The 14343-nt window shown below is 42.3% G+C and overlaps 1 protein-coding gene across 1 annotated transcript in view; it reads right to left on the bottom strand.

Annotated features, from left to right (window-relative positions):
- Chmp4c (charged multivesicular body protein 4C) overlaps window positions 1-14062 on the bottom strand; it is a 25387-nt gene extending 11325 nt beyond the window's left edge. Inside the window, exon 1 of the mRNA XM_021158627.2 lies at window positions 13741-14062. Coding sequence (XP_021014286.2) covers window positions 13741-14050 — 310 coding nt within the window. The 5' untranslated portion in view covers window positions 14051-14062. The remainder of the gene's footprint in view (window positions 1-13740) is intronic.
- Window positions 14063-14343: the final 281 nt, after the last annotated feature.

Here is a 14343-nt window from a genome sequence, read left to right as displayed (position 1 = left end):
GCCCTGGCTGTCCTGGAACTCACTTTGTAGACCAGGCTGGCCTCGAACTCAGAAATCCACCTGCCTCTGCCTCCCAAGTGCTGGGATTAAAGGCTTGAATTGTTTATCATAATGCCCTATGAATAAACCCAACAGCTTCTGCCTGGTAGAATCTGCTCCCTAAACACTTGAAAACCACTGTGGCTCTTTCCTGTCACCTTATCATTTCCCTCAGGTATTAAGACAAGAGCTGTCAGTTCCTATAAGCCAAGAACTTGGTCTTTCCATGAGATGCTTTTACATGAAGCAATGGTACCACTGATGGAGCCTGAATGGCCTTGATGTTGGTGCCATGAATGATTTGAGAGAGAAACAGCTGTCATTTTTTTTTTCAGGTGCAAACTGGTGCTACAAAGCAAGCATTAATCTGGTTTGGCAAAGGCCACTATCAGAACCATATAATTTAACTCACTTTGAAGGTATAATTCAACCTTTCAACCTCCTGCTTGTGCTGTTGGAGAGCAGCTAGAGAGAACTGGACAACATTCTTCTACAACAAAGGCATCAATTGTAGTCTCTTCTGGGTGAGAAACAGCCAGAGGCTTGTCTCCTCCCTTAACAACAATATACCCTCAGCTCAGGAGCTACAGAACAGCGCCTGTGAGTGTACTGCTACCAGGACGCCTGCTGGAACATTTCAACCACTCACTAAGGCTGAAGTGTAAGAATTATCCACACAATTCAAAATTAAACCAGACCATATAATTGCACTTTACCAGGTCGCCAAAGAAGGAAAGTTTTCCACAATCAATGTCACATCATCCAAGACAGCAGAAAGCATTGCCACTTCATTGTTTATTATAAGTAAGACAACTTGTCTTTAAAGGTTAATCTATTCCCTCCATCCAAGGTGGATAAAGGGTGCTATTGTTAAACCATATGAACCTTGGAGGAGCTGACAAATGCAGCCAACACAGTTAATCTTCTTGTGAACTATACACAGGATATGGTTGCCTGTCTCTTGCCCAGGAGTGGCCAGTGAACTCTCAAGAAGAACTAAATAACAAAGCTAAAAGATCAGCAAGTTATGAGTGTGCTCAAGAGACCGGTGTCATCCACAAGCGATTACGTCATCTTCTGTTTTTACTGCAAAGTCTCATGACAATGTTTAATTGGCAACTGTAGTATAAGCACTCTTTTTACACATATGCAAAGTATGCATTAGGAAATTTCTCCAGTAGTGGTGGTGCATGGCTTTAGTTCACACAATACAGTTAAAACAGTTCTCTTCAAAGTCCAGGCTTACATTCAAGATAGCTGAGGAAACAATAAAATTCTGAGACTTTTGCTCAGGATCCTCCCATTGTGAATTTTCCTGGATGTGTACACTTTTAAAACCATGTTCATCCATTCCCGTCTCTTAACTACATGCTGAGTGTATACCACAAGCCTGGCACTTCTAGGCTCAGAAGGGCAAAGAAATAAGGGGACAAGTTCAGGAAGGCAAGACATGAAATCACACTTAATCACATATCCTTCATTCCATAACCATATGCATTTATTTTGGATGGGGCGGGGATCAGTGAGAGAGGATTTGTGAAGTACTTAGAAGGCCCTTTAGAAAAACAGGGGATGTGGTAGCATTTATTACTACTATGTAATGTGCACTATGCCCATAGATGCTAATATGTATAAATTACATTTTCTCTATAGTGGTTAGAAAAGATACAGAAGAGAAAAATAAGAGAGATCTACAAGGTATAGTGGGCACATGGATATTTCAAAGCCCTGTACACATATATTCAACATTTCAGTAGAATACATCAAAGCCCTGTGCATATTCACTCAACATGCAGTTCAATAAAATGTGTGACTTCTGCCTGATGCAAATTGCAGACCAATGTGAACGTTATGGCTTAGATATATGGGACACCAGGAACCTTGAATAGCAGCAAATCACACCAGTAGTTCCCTATGTATAACCTCCATATTTTCAGAGGTCTCTCCCATATTAAATATCATAAAGAGCAAGATTAAAAAGTAGCGAGACCACAACTGTAATGTATGGGATTACGTAATGGGAGGAGAGAGAAAAGAGAATGAACCAGGAAAAGTAAACAAACAGTACTCTGAGGCAGGATCCCTGGGAAGTGGTCTATTCTGTAAGCAGACCACTGACTCCAAACCAAATCTTACGCTTTAAAATGCACAAGACTGATTGATAATATTGATTAATACCACACAGTATAAACAATCAGGAAGCCAAGTTGAGCAGTACAGCCTTCCTTCTTCGGAGAGATGGCAGGGTGGAGCACAAATGGACCAAGACAATTGAGATTATTATTTTCTGATAAAAATGAAGCTTCTGCCCTCGTTCTCAAGATCGGACCATTCTAGCAGCAGAGGATCATGGGAGAGACTATGAGAGGAGGTAAATCTAAAAAGAGAAGTTCATGATACAGGAAAATGCTATTGCCCTTCAGTTCTCAACAACACAAGCACACAAAAGATGAATCCCAAACACCCAGCACAAGTCTCATTCTTTATAATTAATTTCTTCAGAGGTCAATTACCTAGAAGGTGAAGTACTCAGTTATTAGAGCAACATACAAATAAATTCATTAGAATCTATTTGGTATTCTTTGTAAAAAGCCCATTAACTGTTTGACTCCAGGCAGAATACATAAGTAACTGAAGTGTTTATTTTTATTTCCTACCAGTGTTATTTATAACTTCACAAATTAGTCAACTTTATGGATCGGTTATGACTTAAAATGTAGGGAAATTGTGTGGGTATGGAACTAGTGGCTCTTACCAGAAGGCCTCGAGAGTAGCAACTGGGCTTGACTTCCCAGGGCGAGATGCTTACACATGTAATTTGTTTGGTATATATAACTTGTTTCATATAATTATTTTACACATAGCTAATATGGTTCCCTATTGTAACTGTAAAAAGTATGAGAAATTAGGGTTTTAAAATCCAAAATGTTCATCAAGTACTTGATTATAGTTTCATCAGCAGGGGCTGGGAGGTGGTTTAGTGGTTAAGAGACCTGACTGTTCTTCCACAAGGCCAGGGTTCAAGCCCCAGCACTCACAGTGAAACACAGCTGTCTGTAATTCTATATATAAATGCCACCTTCTGGCCTCTGCAGACAAAAGACACAGTGTACAAAAGCAAACCACCCATACATATAAAATAAAAATATGTTACAATAATCCTAAGTTTTCTATCTTAAATTTCTACTCAAGCCTGGTAAAAATACAGAAGCCTTATTTTATCTATAGTTGATATTAAATTCTAATTTTTTAAATCAAGACTTTAACTTCTAATGCAAGATTTTCAGTTCTAACAGAGACTGCCTTCATTCCCTCCTGTAATTTTAAAAATCACTGTTCTAGAACACTTCCTTCAGTGTTGTCTTTCCTGGATAGTGATTAACTGTGTTGGTATTTTAAGTCAATAGCAGGCTATATTAAGAAGAGATGAGGGAGGTTTCACAGAGCTGTGGAAACAAGAGCTTCTCCCTTCCTAAAGGACCCATCCATCTCCCAGACACTCGATGGGAATGCCTTCAAGTCAGAAATGCCTGGGTGGGTGCTTAGCAGTGACTGAGGGTGAGGGCCACAGAGGCTCAGCTCCTGTCAACATAAACAATACCTTATGCTTTCAGAATGCATCCTAAACAGGTCCTTTCAAGTAATTCCCTATTAGCTATCTGAAGAGAACAACCAAAGTGTGTCTGTGTGCAAGAGAACCCAGTCCAGAAATGGCTTATTTCTGCATTACGCTTGCGTTTCCTCCTTTCTTCTCCTTTCTCAAACTTTAAAACCAACTGTAGGTTTGCTAGAAAGAACTTCTACTAAATAATAACCAGAAATGAGACCAGCAGTCTGTCCAGGAGACAGATGCAGATACCCACAGCCAAACATTAAATGGAACTTAGGGAGTCTTGTGGAAGAGTTAGGGAAGGATTGAGTGATCTGAAGAGGCTGAAGAGGATAGAGACTCCACAGGAAGACCAATGGAGTCAAGTAACCTGAACCTCTGGGGACCCTCAGCAGAGTCTGAACCACAAACCAAAGAGCGAGCATGGGCTGAACCTAGGCCGTCCACACATATGTAGTAGAATGTGCAACTTGCAATCTTCATGTGAGTCCCCCAACAACTGGAGTGGGGGCTGTCCCTGAATCTGTTGCCTGCCTATGGATCCTGTTCCCCTAACTGGGCCTCCTTGCCTTGCCTCAGTGGGAGACAATGGGACTTGATGTTCCAGAGTGAGGAGATACCTAGAGGAAGCCTCTCCCTTCTCGGAGGAGAAGGGGAGGGAAGAGTGGGTGAAGAAGCTCTGTGACGGGGGACTGGGAGGAGAAGGGGGCTAATACTGGGATAAAAAAATGAATAAATTAATTAATAAAAAATGATTATATCTATAAGTGCTGTGTTTATGGTGTTGCTTCACAGCAATAGAACAGCAACCAAGACAAACGCCAACATAGATCACTTAAACCCACTTCAAAACTGACACATAAGGCAAAAATCATAAACTCAAAAAACTACTGGGTAGCTTGCCTTTAAGTTCACTGACTAAAACGGAGTTTTCTGATATGAAGCTGTCTGGAGTAAGAAGCTCTGAATGTCAACAAACGCAATAGAAACACAAACACAATAGTACCATGAGTGGCTCACAGTACCCTCAGCCTCCGCTGGTCAAAGGGGTTTATTACAGTACAATCAGTCAGTAATATATTTTCTACCTGATTCTAACTTACTTTGGCTAAATCAATAAAATGCAAAGCAATACAAATAAAACTACAAAAATCCATGCCACATAGATTTGAAGAAGGACTCAAAAGTCTACACTCTTAGTGTCTGAAAGGTTAGAAAACATCATCGCCATTGCTAGAAGCCAATGTGACTTCCCAAATCTGAAAACTACTAAACCAACTTCATGGTTTCTTTACTGGTACAAGGGAAAGCCACGGGTGACATTACCCATGGACCTCTAGCCCAACCCACAGGCAAAGCATCCAGAAACAACTGAGCCCCTCGATTCTGTCACTCACGCTAACTCTTCCAGCTTGTCCTTGTCAAAACCTCCCCAGTGGGTCTGATGACACTAACAGTCCATAAACCAGCATCTGGAAATATAATTTATAAGGTATGTAAGGTGCAACTGAAGGAAAAAATAAAAGAAATAAGATGACAAAAATTAGAAAATAGGTCAGTACTTTCCTATCTAGATGAATAAAACTCTCGTGAAGTGTTGATCTGTCAAAAGGCTACCAAAAGGCTTGTCTGAATCTTACATAAAGCAAACTCTCATACTGCAGTTGCCATCTAGGAATGAGGTCTCAGGCAGCATGCCTTAGGGCATTGGCTTTCCATCATTTAACAAATGTTTATGTAATTTAAATAAATATTTTAATAAATTTAAATTATTTAATTAATATCAATTCTAATTTAAATTATTTTAAAATTTTATATTTCATATATATGTTATTACATTTTTATATCTTACATAGTCTAATAAATATTTATATAACAACAAAAAAGTCTGTAGGATTTTTAATAAATAAAAGTTCAACTAAATAAAATAGTTCATATAATAGGACTTAATTTTTTAATTCTAAGATAACTAGAGGTGTTGTTTAATAAAAACAAATGTAAAATACTAAACATAGTATTTAATATACTTAATACACTGCTTAAAACACTGATTTAAACAAGGAATGGGGGTGTTAGCAAGCATGAGAACTGTGATTTGAATAAAAATGGTCCCCTGTAGGCTCACAGAGAATGGCACAACCAGGAGGTACAACCTTGTTGGAGTAGGCAGGGCCTTTTTGAAGGAAGTATGTTATTGGGGTTAAGCTTTGAGGTTTCAGTTGCTCAAGCCAGGCCCAACATCACTCTCTTCCTGCCTGCCGATCCGATCCAGGAATAAAATTATTGGTTACCTCTCCAGCACCACGTCTGCCTGGGTATTGTCTGTCACTGTACCTCCTGCCATGATGATAATGTACTGAATCTCTGAGCTGTGAGCCTGACCCCGAACTAAATAATGTTGTCCTTCATAAGAGTGGCGGTGTTCATGGTGTCTCTTCACAGCAATCAAACCCAGGGGCGAGAATTTAAATGTTTTATTTATTATTCTCTCTCTCTCATTCTCTCGTGTGTGTGTGTGTGTGTGTGTGTGTGTGTGTGTGTGTGAGGGGGTGGGGGGCATGCAAGTGCTATGATGCATGAGTAGAGATTAGAAAACAACCTTTGCAAGTTGATTCTCTCTCCCAGGCCTGTGAAACCCTCTATTTTATGCCAGAAAAAAAAAAAAAAAAAAAAAAAAATGAAAAAATATTTAAGGAACAATCAAGAAAATAAAAAAAACTGGTCCACTCTGTGCTGCACAGTACCTAACCACGTGGCTGAAGTATGTTTTATAGAGTCCTTGTCAGGAACTGGAAGGACACTGAGAGAGGGGTAGGCTAGAAGTTTTTAAATCACACTTTAAGTGGGTGGGTTCGTAGGGCTAGTCTAGATTCTTGAGGTTAGCCCATTGCAGAATGAATGTTCCAGTGGTGCTTCAGAGGTGACATGGGGCGGGATATTTTCAATCAACTTATTTTGAAGAAGAGAGGGAGGCAGTTGATTATAAAGTAACACTTAATGGGTACCGATTAATGTTCTAGTTATACAACTCAGTTTTCTCCAGGAGCTAGCATACTGAGGGTAGCACAAAAGCCAAGAAAACAATATGTGATAATGGATAATTTCACCTTGAATGTGGAATAAGTCTAAGATCTCCCATAATCTGAGAGAGGCCTGGATCCATAAGAAGCAGACATTCATGCAAGCCGAGCCTTGGCGTCAACCTAGATGCCCACAGATGAAGAGATAGAGCAAAGATAGTGTGCATGCTGTCAGTCAGCACGACATCACTGGAAAAACACCCAGAAAACCACCCTAAAAGCTAAAGGAGGAAAGAGTTCATTAGCTCTTAGTCTCGGACTTGGTTCCTGGTCCACAGTCTCCATTACTTAGGACCTACAGCAAAGCTAAGCATTGAGGCAGGGGGGCAGGAGACCAAGGTCTGATCACTTCATGACAACTAATAAGCAGGGGATTGAGGGGAGAGGTACAGAAGACAAAACAGAACTCCAACTGTGTACCCCCAAGATCCACACTCTTCAACAATGTCCCATCTGCTGAGTTCCTAACATCTTCCAACAGCCAATCAAATGATGTCCCATCAGTAGATAAGGTCAGAGAACTAATGATAAAAAAAAAAGTCTGAAAAGCCCACTTTTGCACATTGCTAAATTGGAGACCAAGCCTTTAACATGTAGCCTTTGGGGAATTTTTTTTATTAATTTATTTATTTATTAGATATTTTCTTCATTTATATTACAAATGCTATCCCCAAAGCCCCCTATACCCTTCCCCCACCCTGCTCCCCAACCTACTCACTCCTGCTTCCTGGCCCTGGCATTGCCCTGTATTGGGTATATGATCTTTGCAATACAAAGGGCCTCTCCTCCCATTGATGGCCGACTAGGCCATCCTCTGCTACATATGCAGCTAGAGACACAGCTCTGGGGGGTACTGGTTAGTTCATATTGTTGTCCGGGGAATATTCTAAATATAAACAACAATAAACACCATAGGTTGTTGGCATCCAGAAGAGTGAAATTTTGTTGAATGCAGGCAAATGGATTGAACTAAAAGATTTTGTGTGTACACAGAAAAAAGTATCTCCTGTTTTCCATCATATATGGAAACAAAACAACTGAACTGAACATAAAAAGGGAACATTAAAGATAGGGAGAAAAACTGGGGAGAAGACAGGACAAAAAAGGATGGATGGGTATGTGTGTGTGTGTGTGTGCACGCGTGTGTGTATGTGTGTATGTATATATGTGTGTGTATGTTTATGTGTGTATATGTTTATGTGTATATGTATGTGTGTATGTATACAGAAATGCCATAGTGAAACCAATTAGTTTGAACAATTAATATGCATTAAATAATGGTAAGGAAACAATAGCAGTCAGTCCCTCCAATTTAGTGGCTCACTGAGTAACAAATCATAGGTTCTTAAGCTTAGTGGGGATCACAATCACTGGGAATGTTCCAAATTCAGAGTATGCAACCTACCAAGCAGCTCCTAAATTAGAATCTCCAGGGACTCCTGGGAGTGAGCATTTTAATAAACATCCAGAAAAAATTCCAATGCTATGGCCCAAGAGCCACAACCACACTGTCTTCAGAAAGGAGGTCAGCAGGTAAGCTACCTCTCCCAGGAGGCTTTCTCCACGCTCCTGCGATTTATGGCTGTCTCACTTTACCTGAGTCGTGCTGGCATTCAACCAGACTCTTCGGCAGCTCTCTTTACACCAAAGTCCTTGTGGTTCCCAGTGTCTGAGGTGGAAGAAATCATTAACGACAGCTATACTAAAAAGTTAAGTCAACAGCACAGAGGGCTCCTCCCACTGAGATAAGAGTAGGCTGTGAACAAAGTCCCACTCCATATGGATACGTTCCCAGTGTGTTAGTACACAGCTCGACTACACACATACACACACACAGCCTTCGCATCCAGATTCCAAAACAAAATTCAACCTTGTCCATTCACAACCCAGGCTCCCAAGGGAAACTGAGGACTCTGTCTTGGAAACTCATTTTCCCTGAGGAGAAGAGCAAATGGTTCCAGCACCATGTCTCATTGGAATCATGTGTGTGTGATGTCACTGAAGAGGGATTTTCCCCAAATCTGCTTACCTGGTCTTTTCTATCAACACACTCAACGCCTAAGACCTACAAATAACCTGCACCGGATCCACACCTTCTCACTTGGAATTCCTGCTCCACAGGTGTGATTTGCGGCCCTAGACCAGATGAGCAGAAGGGTCAGGACTAGAGGGGAGGGAAGGAGCCACGAAGGCTGTAAGCCAGGGCAGCCCTCACTCTGAGCGGCACAGTACCCTGTCCCAGGCATTTCACCAGCCTTTCTCTAGGCCCAGCATAGTAAGCCAGCCTTAGCACAAGAAAAGTCTTCAAGGGAATGGAATTATAGAAGTTGAGGAAAGGGGGACTTAGAGAAGTGACTGCTTTCCTCAAGTATATGAAAGGAGATGGAGATCTATTTAATGCTATTCTGGAAGAAAAATCTAAGCTAATTTTAACTTCAAAAAATTGTTACAGACTCGTGGCTGGTATTCCTAGTCCACTGAATGCTTTTCACAGTGATGTCGCTCATCCACAGGGCTCTGAGCTCTCACTGCCAAATGAGAAGTCACTAGACAGGACAACTGACTGGTCTGAGAACAACAGAGCTGCAGAGTTACTGGGAGAACTTCAAACCACAGAAGAGCTGACTGCTCTAAAGCCCAGGCTCGGAATGACAGCACCCAGAACTCTGTGTCAAATTATAAAAATTAAACTGCAGTATTGCATTCCAGCCATCTATCTGGGATGACATAAAACAAAAACAAACAAACAAACAAAAACACCTCAAGAAGAAATGAACACAGACACCTCTAAGTCCAACCAACACGTCAACGTGGGCTTAACGTGGGCTAAGATTTCACTCAAGTCAGTTTCTGAAACCACCAGCCTGGGGCATCAAGCATTGGGATGCTTACCCTATCTCAAAGAAGCATACGAATACTCATTGCTCTTGGGTCCTGGGATAGGGAAAGGACTAGGGAAGCTAGGAAGAGGGAGAGACCTAGATTTTCAACATCATTAGCGGTAGAAAATGACAATGGGCTTAGATTTCCCACACAAGGCAGAGCAACTGGAAGCCCTGTTTTTGAAAACCTGATACTTGAGTCCAGTTCCAAACAGTTAGTCTGGGGCAGGAACTGCTGTCCAGGTGACCTCAGTAACAGACAGGACCATACACTGCTCTCGATGACATGATAAAGAAGTCGGGAAAGAATACGTGATATATAATAAGTCTGCTTTTGCCCAAAACAGATCACTGGGTATAAAGCAAGAGTTCTAGTAATCTGAATAAACTGTATAATCTTAAACATCTCAGGCCTCCTGAAGTTTTTAATGAGATTATAAATCTTGCTCCAGCTGTTTCCTCGTTGGGATCATCAGCTCCTTGACTATTGTGACACTGCAGGTGCAGAGGCCATTTGGTTGTGTGCACTCCACAGACTTTCTGGAACATGGCAAATGATAGCCTCTAAAGAAGTCAGAGGTCAGAGGTCAGAGGTCAGAGTTAGCCACCCATGCACTTCCTTACTGCTAGTTATAATTCAACTAATTTTCAAGAAAAATGGATCAGCATGTATGTGGCTAAACAAATATTCTGTAGTAAGTTGACAAAGCAACTTGTTCATCTGATTTACAAGATCAGTGAAGCTCTAACGCTATCCTTAAGGGTGCTTAAATACCAAAGCAGGCAGTGACAGTCCCTGGAATATGCCCTATGGAGGGAACATGCCATCAGAATCCATGCCAACCAGTGACCAGATACTGTCCGAAATTTGAGATCAAACAGGTACCATGTTGATATTTATTTATGGATCCAAAAGATTCCCATCAACTGTTCAAACCTGGGGAACTGAAAAGTACCCCTAAACCATTGTAATCAATCCACATATTTAGAGTATTTGTAATTTCACCAATGAGATCTATTTTTGGCGTGTATTTCACTTATTTAAAAAGTAGCTAGGGCTAGGCATGGTGGCACACACCTTTAGTCCCAGCACAAAGGAGACGAGTCAGATAGATCTCTGTCAATTCAAGGCCAGTCTGGTCTACAAAGCAAGTCCCAGGACAGCCAGGGCTGTTACACAGAGAAACCCTGTCTTGACCGCCCCCCGCCCAAATGCAATACATACATACATACATACTTACATATACATACATACATACATACATACATACATACATACATACATAGTAGTCAGGAGTGGTGGTGCATGACTTTAATCTCAGAACTTGTAGTTCAGGGACAGCAGGTCTCTTTGAATTCAAGGCCAGACTGGTCACCCTGAACCACAGTGATGTCCATTAAACTTAACAATTTATGATTTGACAGTCAAAGAGCTGGCAAATTGGAGGGTCTGTCCCCTTCCTATTCTCTCTCTTTCTGTTGTCATTCAGAAACCTGAGTGAGAAATATCCACTTCCCAGGCCCTCTGTTTACCCCAGAAGCAACATGCCAGGAGCCTCCCTTCCTTCTGGGGGACCTTATTAGCATCTTGAATTCGTTTCTTAAGGAAGTTCATATGGTTCTTATGACACAAATTATTTAGCATTGTAGTTCAGTGCTTGGGTTTCAGAGCAGCCCGCCCTGCTTTATTTATTGTCTTCACTGTCAAAGAATTCTAAGCCTTTTAAAAACAAGAAAAGATAAATAAAAAGTTACCCATTTCACCAGTAAAACTCCCTTTGGGTATTCAAAATGCTGTCTATGTTTCTGCTGTGGAGACATTCATCACTGAAGAACTTGCGGTTTCTGGTATAATACTACCAGAAATATATAATACATTCAGCTAGGATGCTTGACACATTAGGTGGCCATCTATGGAAGCAAAGCTTCAACGGAGAATACATTGTGTCTCTCAGATTACAATGTAAATTACAGCTAATCTAGCAGTGCCATTATGTAGCATAGGGTCCTTGTAGTGCTCAGTAATTTGGGTCTTATTTTCCTATATATCTGAAAGTATTCTTAGCAGCTAATGGAAGGGAATGGCTGTGTGTGTCTGGAGTTATCAGGCTTATTTGGGAGACACGATTCTATTGATGGTGCATCTAATGCATAGGACTGTGACCAAATTCAATCCATAGCTTATATTAAAGATGGTCTCATGCAAGCCAGCCTCTGCTTATTCCCGGGGCCTCTGGAGCCCAGGCCTGGGCCAACAACATTGAACTCACATATCTAAATGATGATGAATCAATTCTTGCTCCAATTACTGCTTGCTCACAGTGCATATGTAACTTCCCCAATTTAGGGAAGCTGGGTTGGTACTCAGCATTCTCTTCAAATGTGTTGTCCTTGTTTGTCGTGTAAGCTTGTGATACACCTTAAGACCACTGGAAACCAATGTAGCCCATAGTGTGTTACATTTCACTCTCTGAAAGCAAATCTACATTTTTACAAATTCCTAGAAGTAGATGTTCAAATTCTCATATTAAATAGGCATTTACTGAGTTACTACTGGAAGCAAAGGAGCACACAGTTCCAAACCAACGACCATGTGTTTGTGCTGTGACAGAAACTGCACAGTACTCAGAGTGCACAGCTCGTCAGTGAGGCAGAGTGGAGTCACAGCACGAACACTGACTTTTTAGCCAGCTACAATGGCACAGTCTCGCTTTAGAAAATGCCACCGAATAAGTTCCCAAAATATTCTCAACATGGAATAAAAATAGAAACCAGCCCTTAACTCTAAGCCATGCTGTCCCGTGGCTAAAGTCACAGGCAATAGCTGAGAATAATGAAACTTGGTCTTTTTGTCCTGGTGACAAGAGTGTGTATATCCAGGCCCACTTTTATAAGAAGATGAGGAGCCAAGATCAACTCCCTGAGGCAGGGTTGAACAAAAGAGTGTCATCATCCGAATGAGCTAATCCTTCCCAGGGCCTCACAGTGACTGACCTGGACAGGGTGTGCCACTTGCCTGGCATGCACGGGGCACTGGGCTCTGCCCTCGGTACCCACAAGACCATGAAAAATGAACAGGAGAGATGAGGGAAAGAGGAGGGCATGAGGAGAAAGGTTTCTTCCACCAACCATTTCTGGTAAAGAAGCCAGACACAGGGTCACAAATCCTCAGAGCTGATGAGCCAAGAAAGCCATTGCCACTTCCAGTTTGGGGCAGGGAGTTGCTGGGGGGGAGCAGCAGTCCTCCACTGCCCTGGTATTAAAAGCCCATCACTCCTCTCCTCCCTGGGTTTGCATGCACGCACGGCTGTGAGCTGCTGAGACCTATCCTTACAGAGCAAGCAGTATGCTGCACAAATGAACTCTGACAAAGAGCAAAAGGTTCAAGGCGTGACAGCTTCACCAAGTCATTTCTGACTCAAAGTCCTTTGTGTGTACTAAAAGCCAGATAGGAAACTTAATATTTAATGCCTTGATTCTGGTTTTTTTTTTTTTTTTAAAGATTGCAACTGCACAGCAGGCAACTGAAGTTTTCAACAGCAGAGCAACAAGATAAACCAGAACATCCCAGAACATGCTTCACCTAAGATGAATTTACACAGAAACTGGATGTGACCTGAGCTGGGCTAGGAAGTGTTGAGCCAAAAGTGAAGCCCAAGTGGGTACCAGAAAACACTCTCCCAAGTTAAACTTCCTTTGAATGCAATATTCTTAAAACTCAAAAACAATAAACAAAGTTGGTGAGCAAAATATCACATAAAAACGAATTTCAGCGAAGGAAGTACCATTAAAATCCAAGACATGAGTTCAAGACAAGAGAAAAATGGTCAGTAATATTCATTTTGACTTTAAAATTTTGATTCCAGGCTCATCATGGATTGATTTGAGTCATTTAAATATTACATAATAATGTTGCTCATCTTGATTACTAGAATTTTTGGCGTTAAACATATTGCCAGCCTGGCAAGTGCCTAGCTTAGCTCACTTCAATCACCAGGCCCTGGGGGTCAGGTCGGTTCCTAGAAAGGCAAGCCAGCAGTCCTGGAGAGATTCAGACTCCTAGATGAAGATGGTCCCCAGGGAAGGGCTGAGAGTGGGTGAGAGACGCGTGTCCTGGGGCGCAGCTTACCTCGCTTGTTCTGGGAGCCGTGCTTCTTGGCTAAGGCGAGCTCCCTCTGGATTCGGTTCTCCAGGTACTCTTGCTTCTTGGCCAGCATCTCCTCGGTCTCCCGGAGGCGAGCCAGGGCCTCCTGGGCGCTGGGAGCCGCCCGGGCCCGGGAGGAGCGGGTCCCTTTAAAGAACTTACCCAACTTGCTCATGGCTGAGCAGTGGGGGGCGAGCGTCCCAGCGCTCTGGAGGCAGGTAAGCCACGGTCGGAGCCCACAGAGCTCCTGGGAATCAACAAGTTGTTTCGGCAGGTGACACCCACTCTCGGGCATTTCCTGGCCGGGCTCGGCCCCGCCCTCGAATAACCACCCGGGACGGGGGGCAGGGCAGCCGACGCCACCGCCCTCTGGGAGTCAGGGAACCGAGAAAAGTTGGCCAGGAGCAAGGGACTGCTTTATCTGCACTAGGACACATCCATCCAGGAGAAACTACGGAGAAAGTGGCTCAAAGAAAAGCAAATCCATCAAGCTCTGAGGGTGTCTAGCCAGGCCGGAAAGACTTGAAAGCAGGTGGCGCACCTGGATATTCAAAGTGCTCTTTTGAGAGTGTGTGAGGGTTCACAAAG

Source organism: Mus caroli, chromosome 3 (assembly GCF_900094665.2).
Source record: "Mus caroli chromosome 3, CAROLI_EIJ_v1.1, whole genome shotgun sequence".
Taxonomy (NCBI): domain Eukaryota; kingdom Metazoa; phylum Chordata; class Mammalia; order Rodentia; family Muridae; genus Mus; species Mus caroli.
This window is presented reverse-complemented; position numbering and strand designations above follow the sequence as displayed.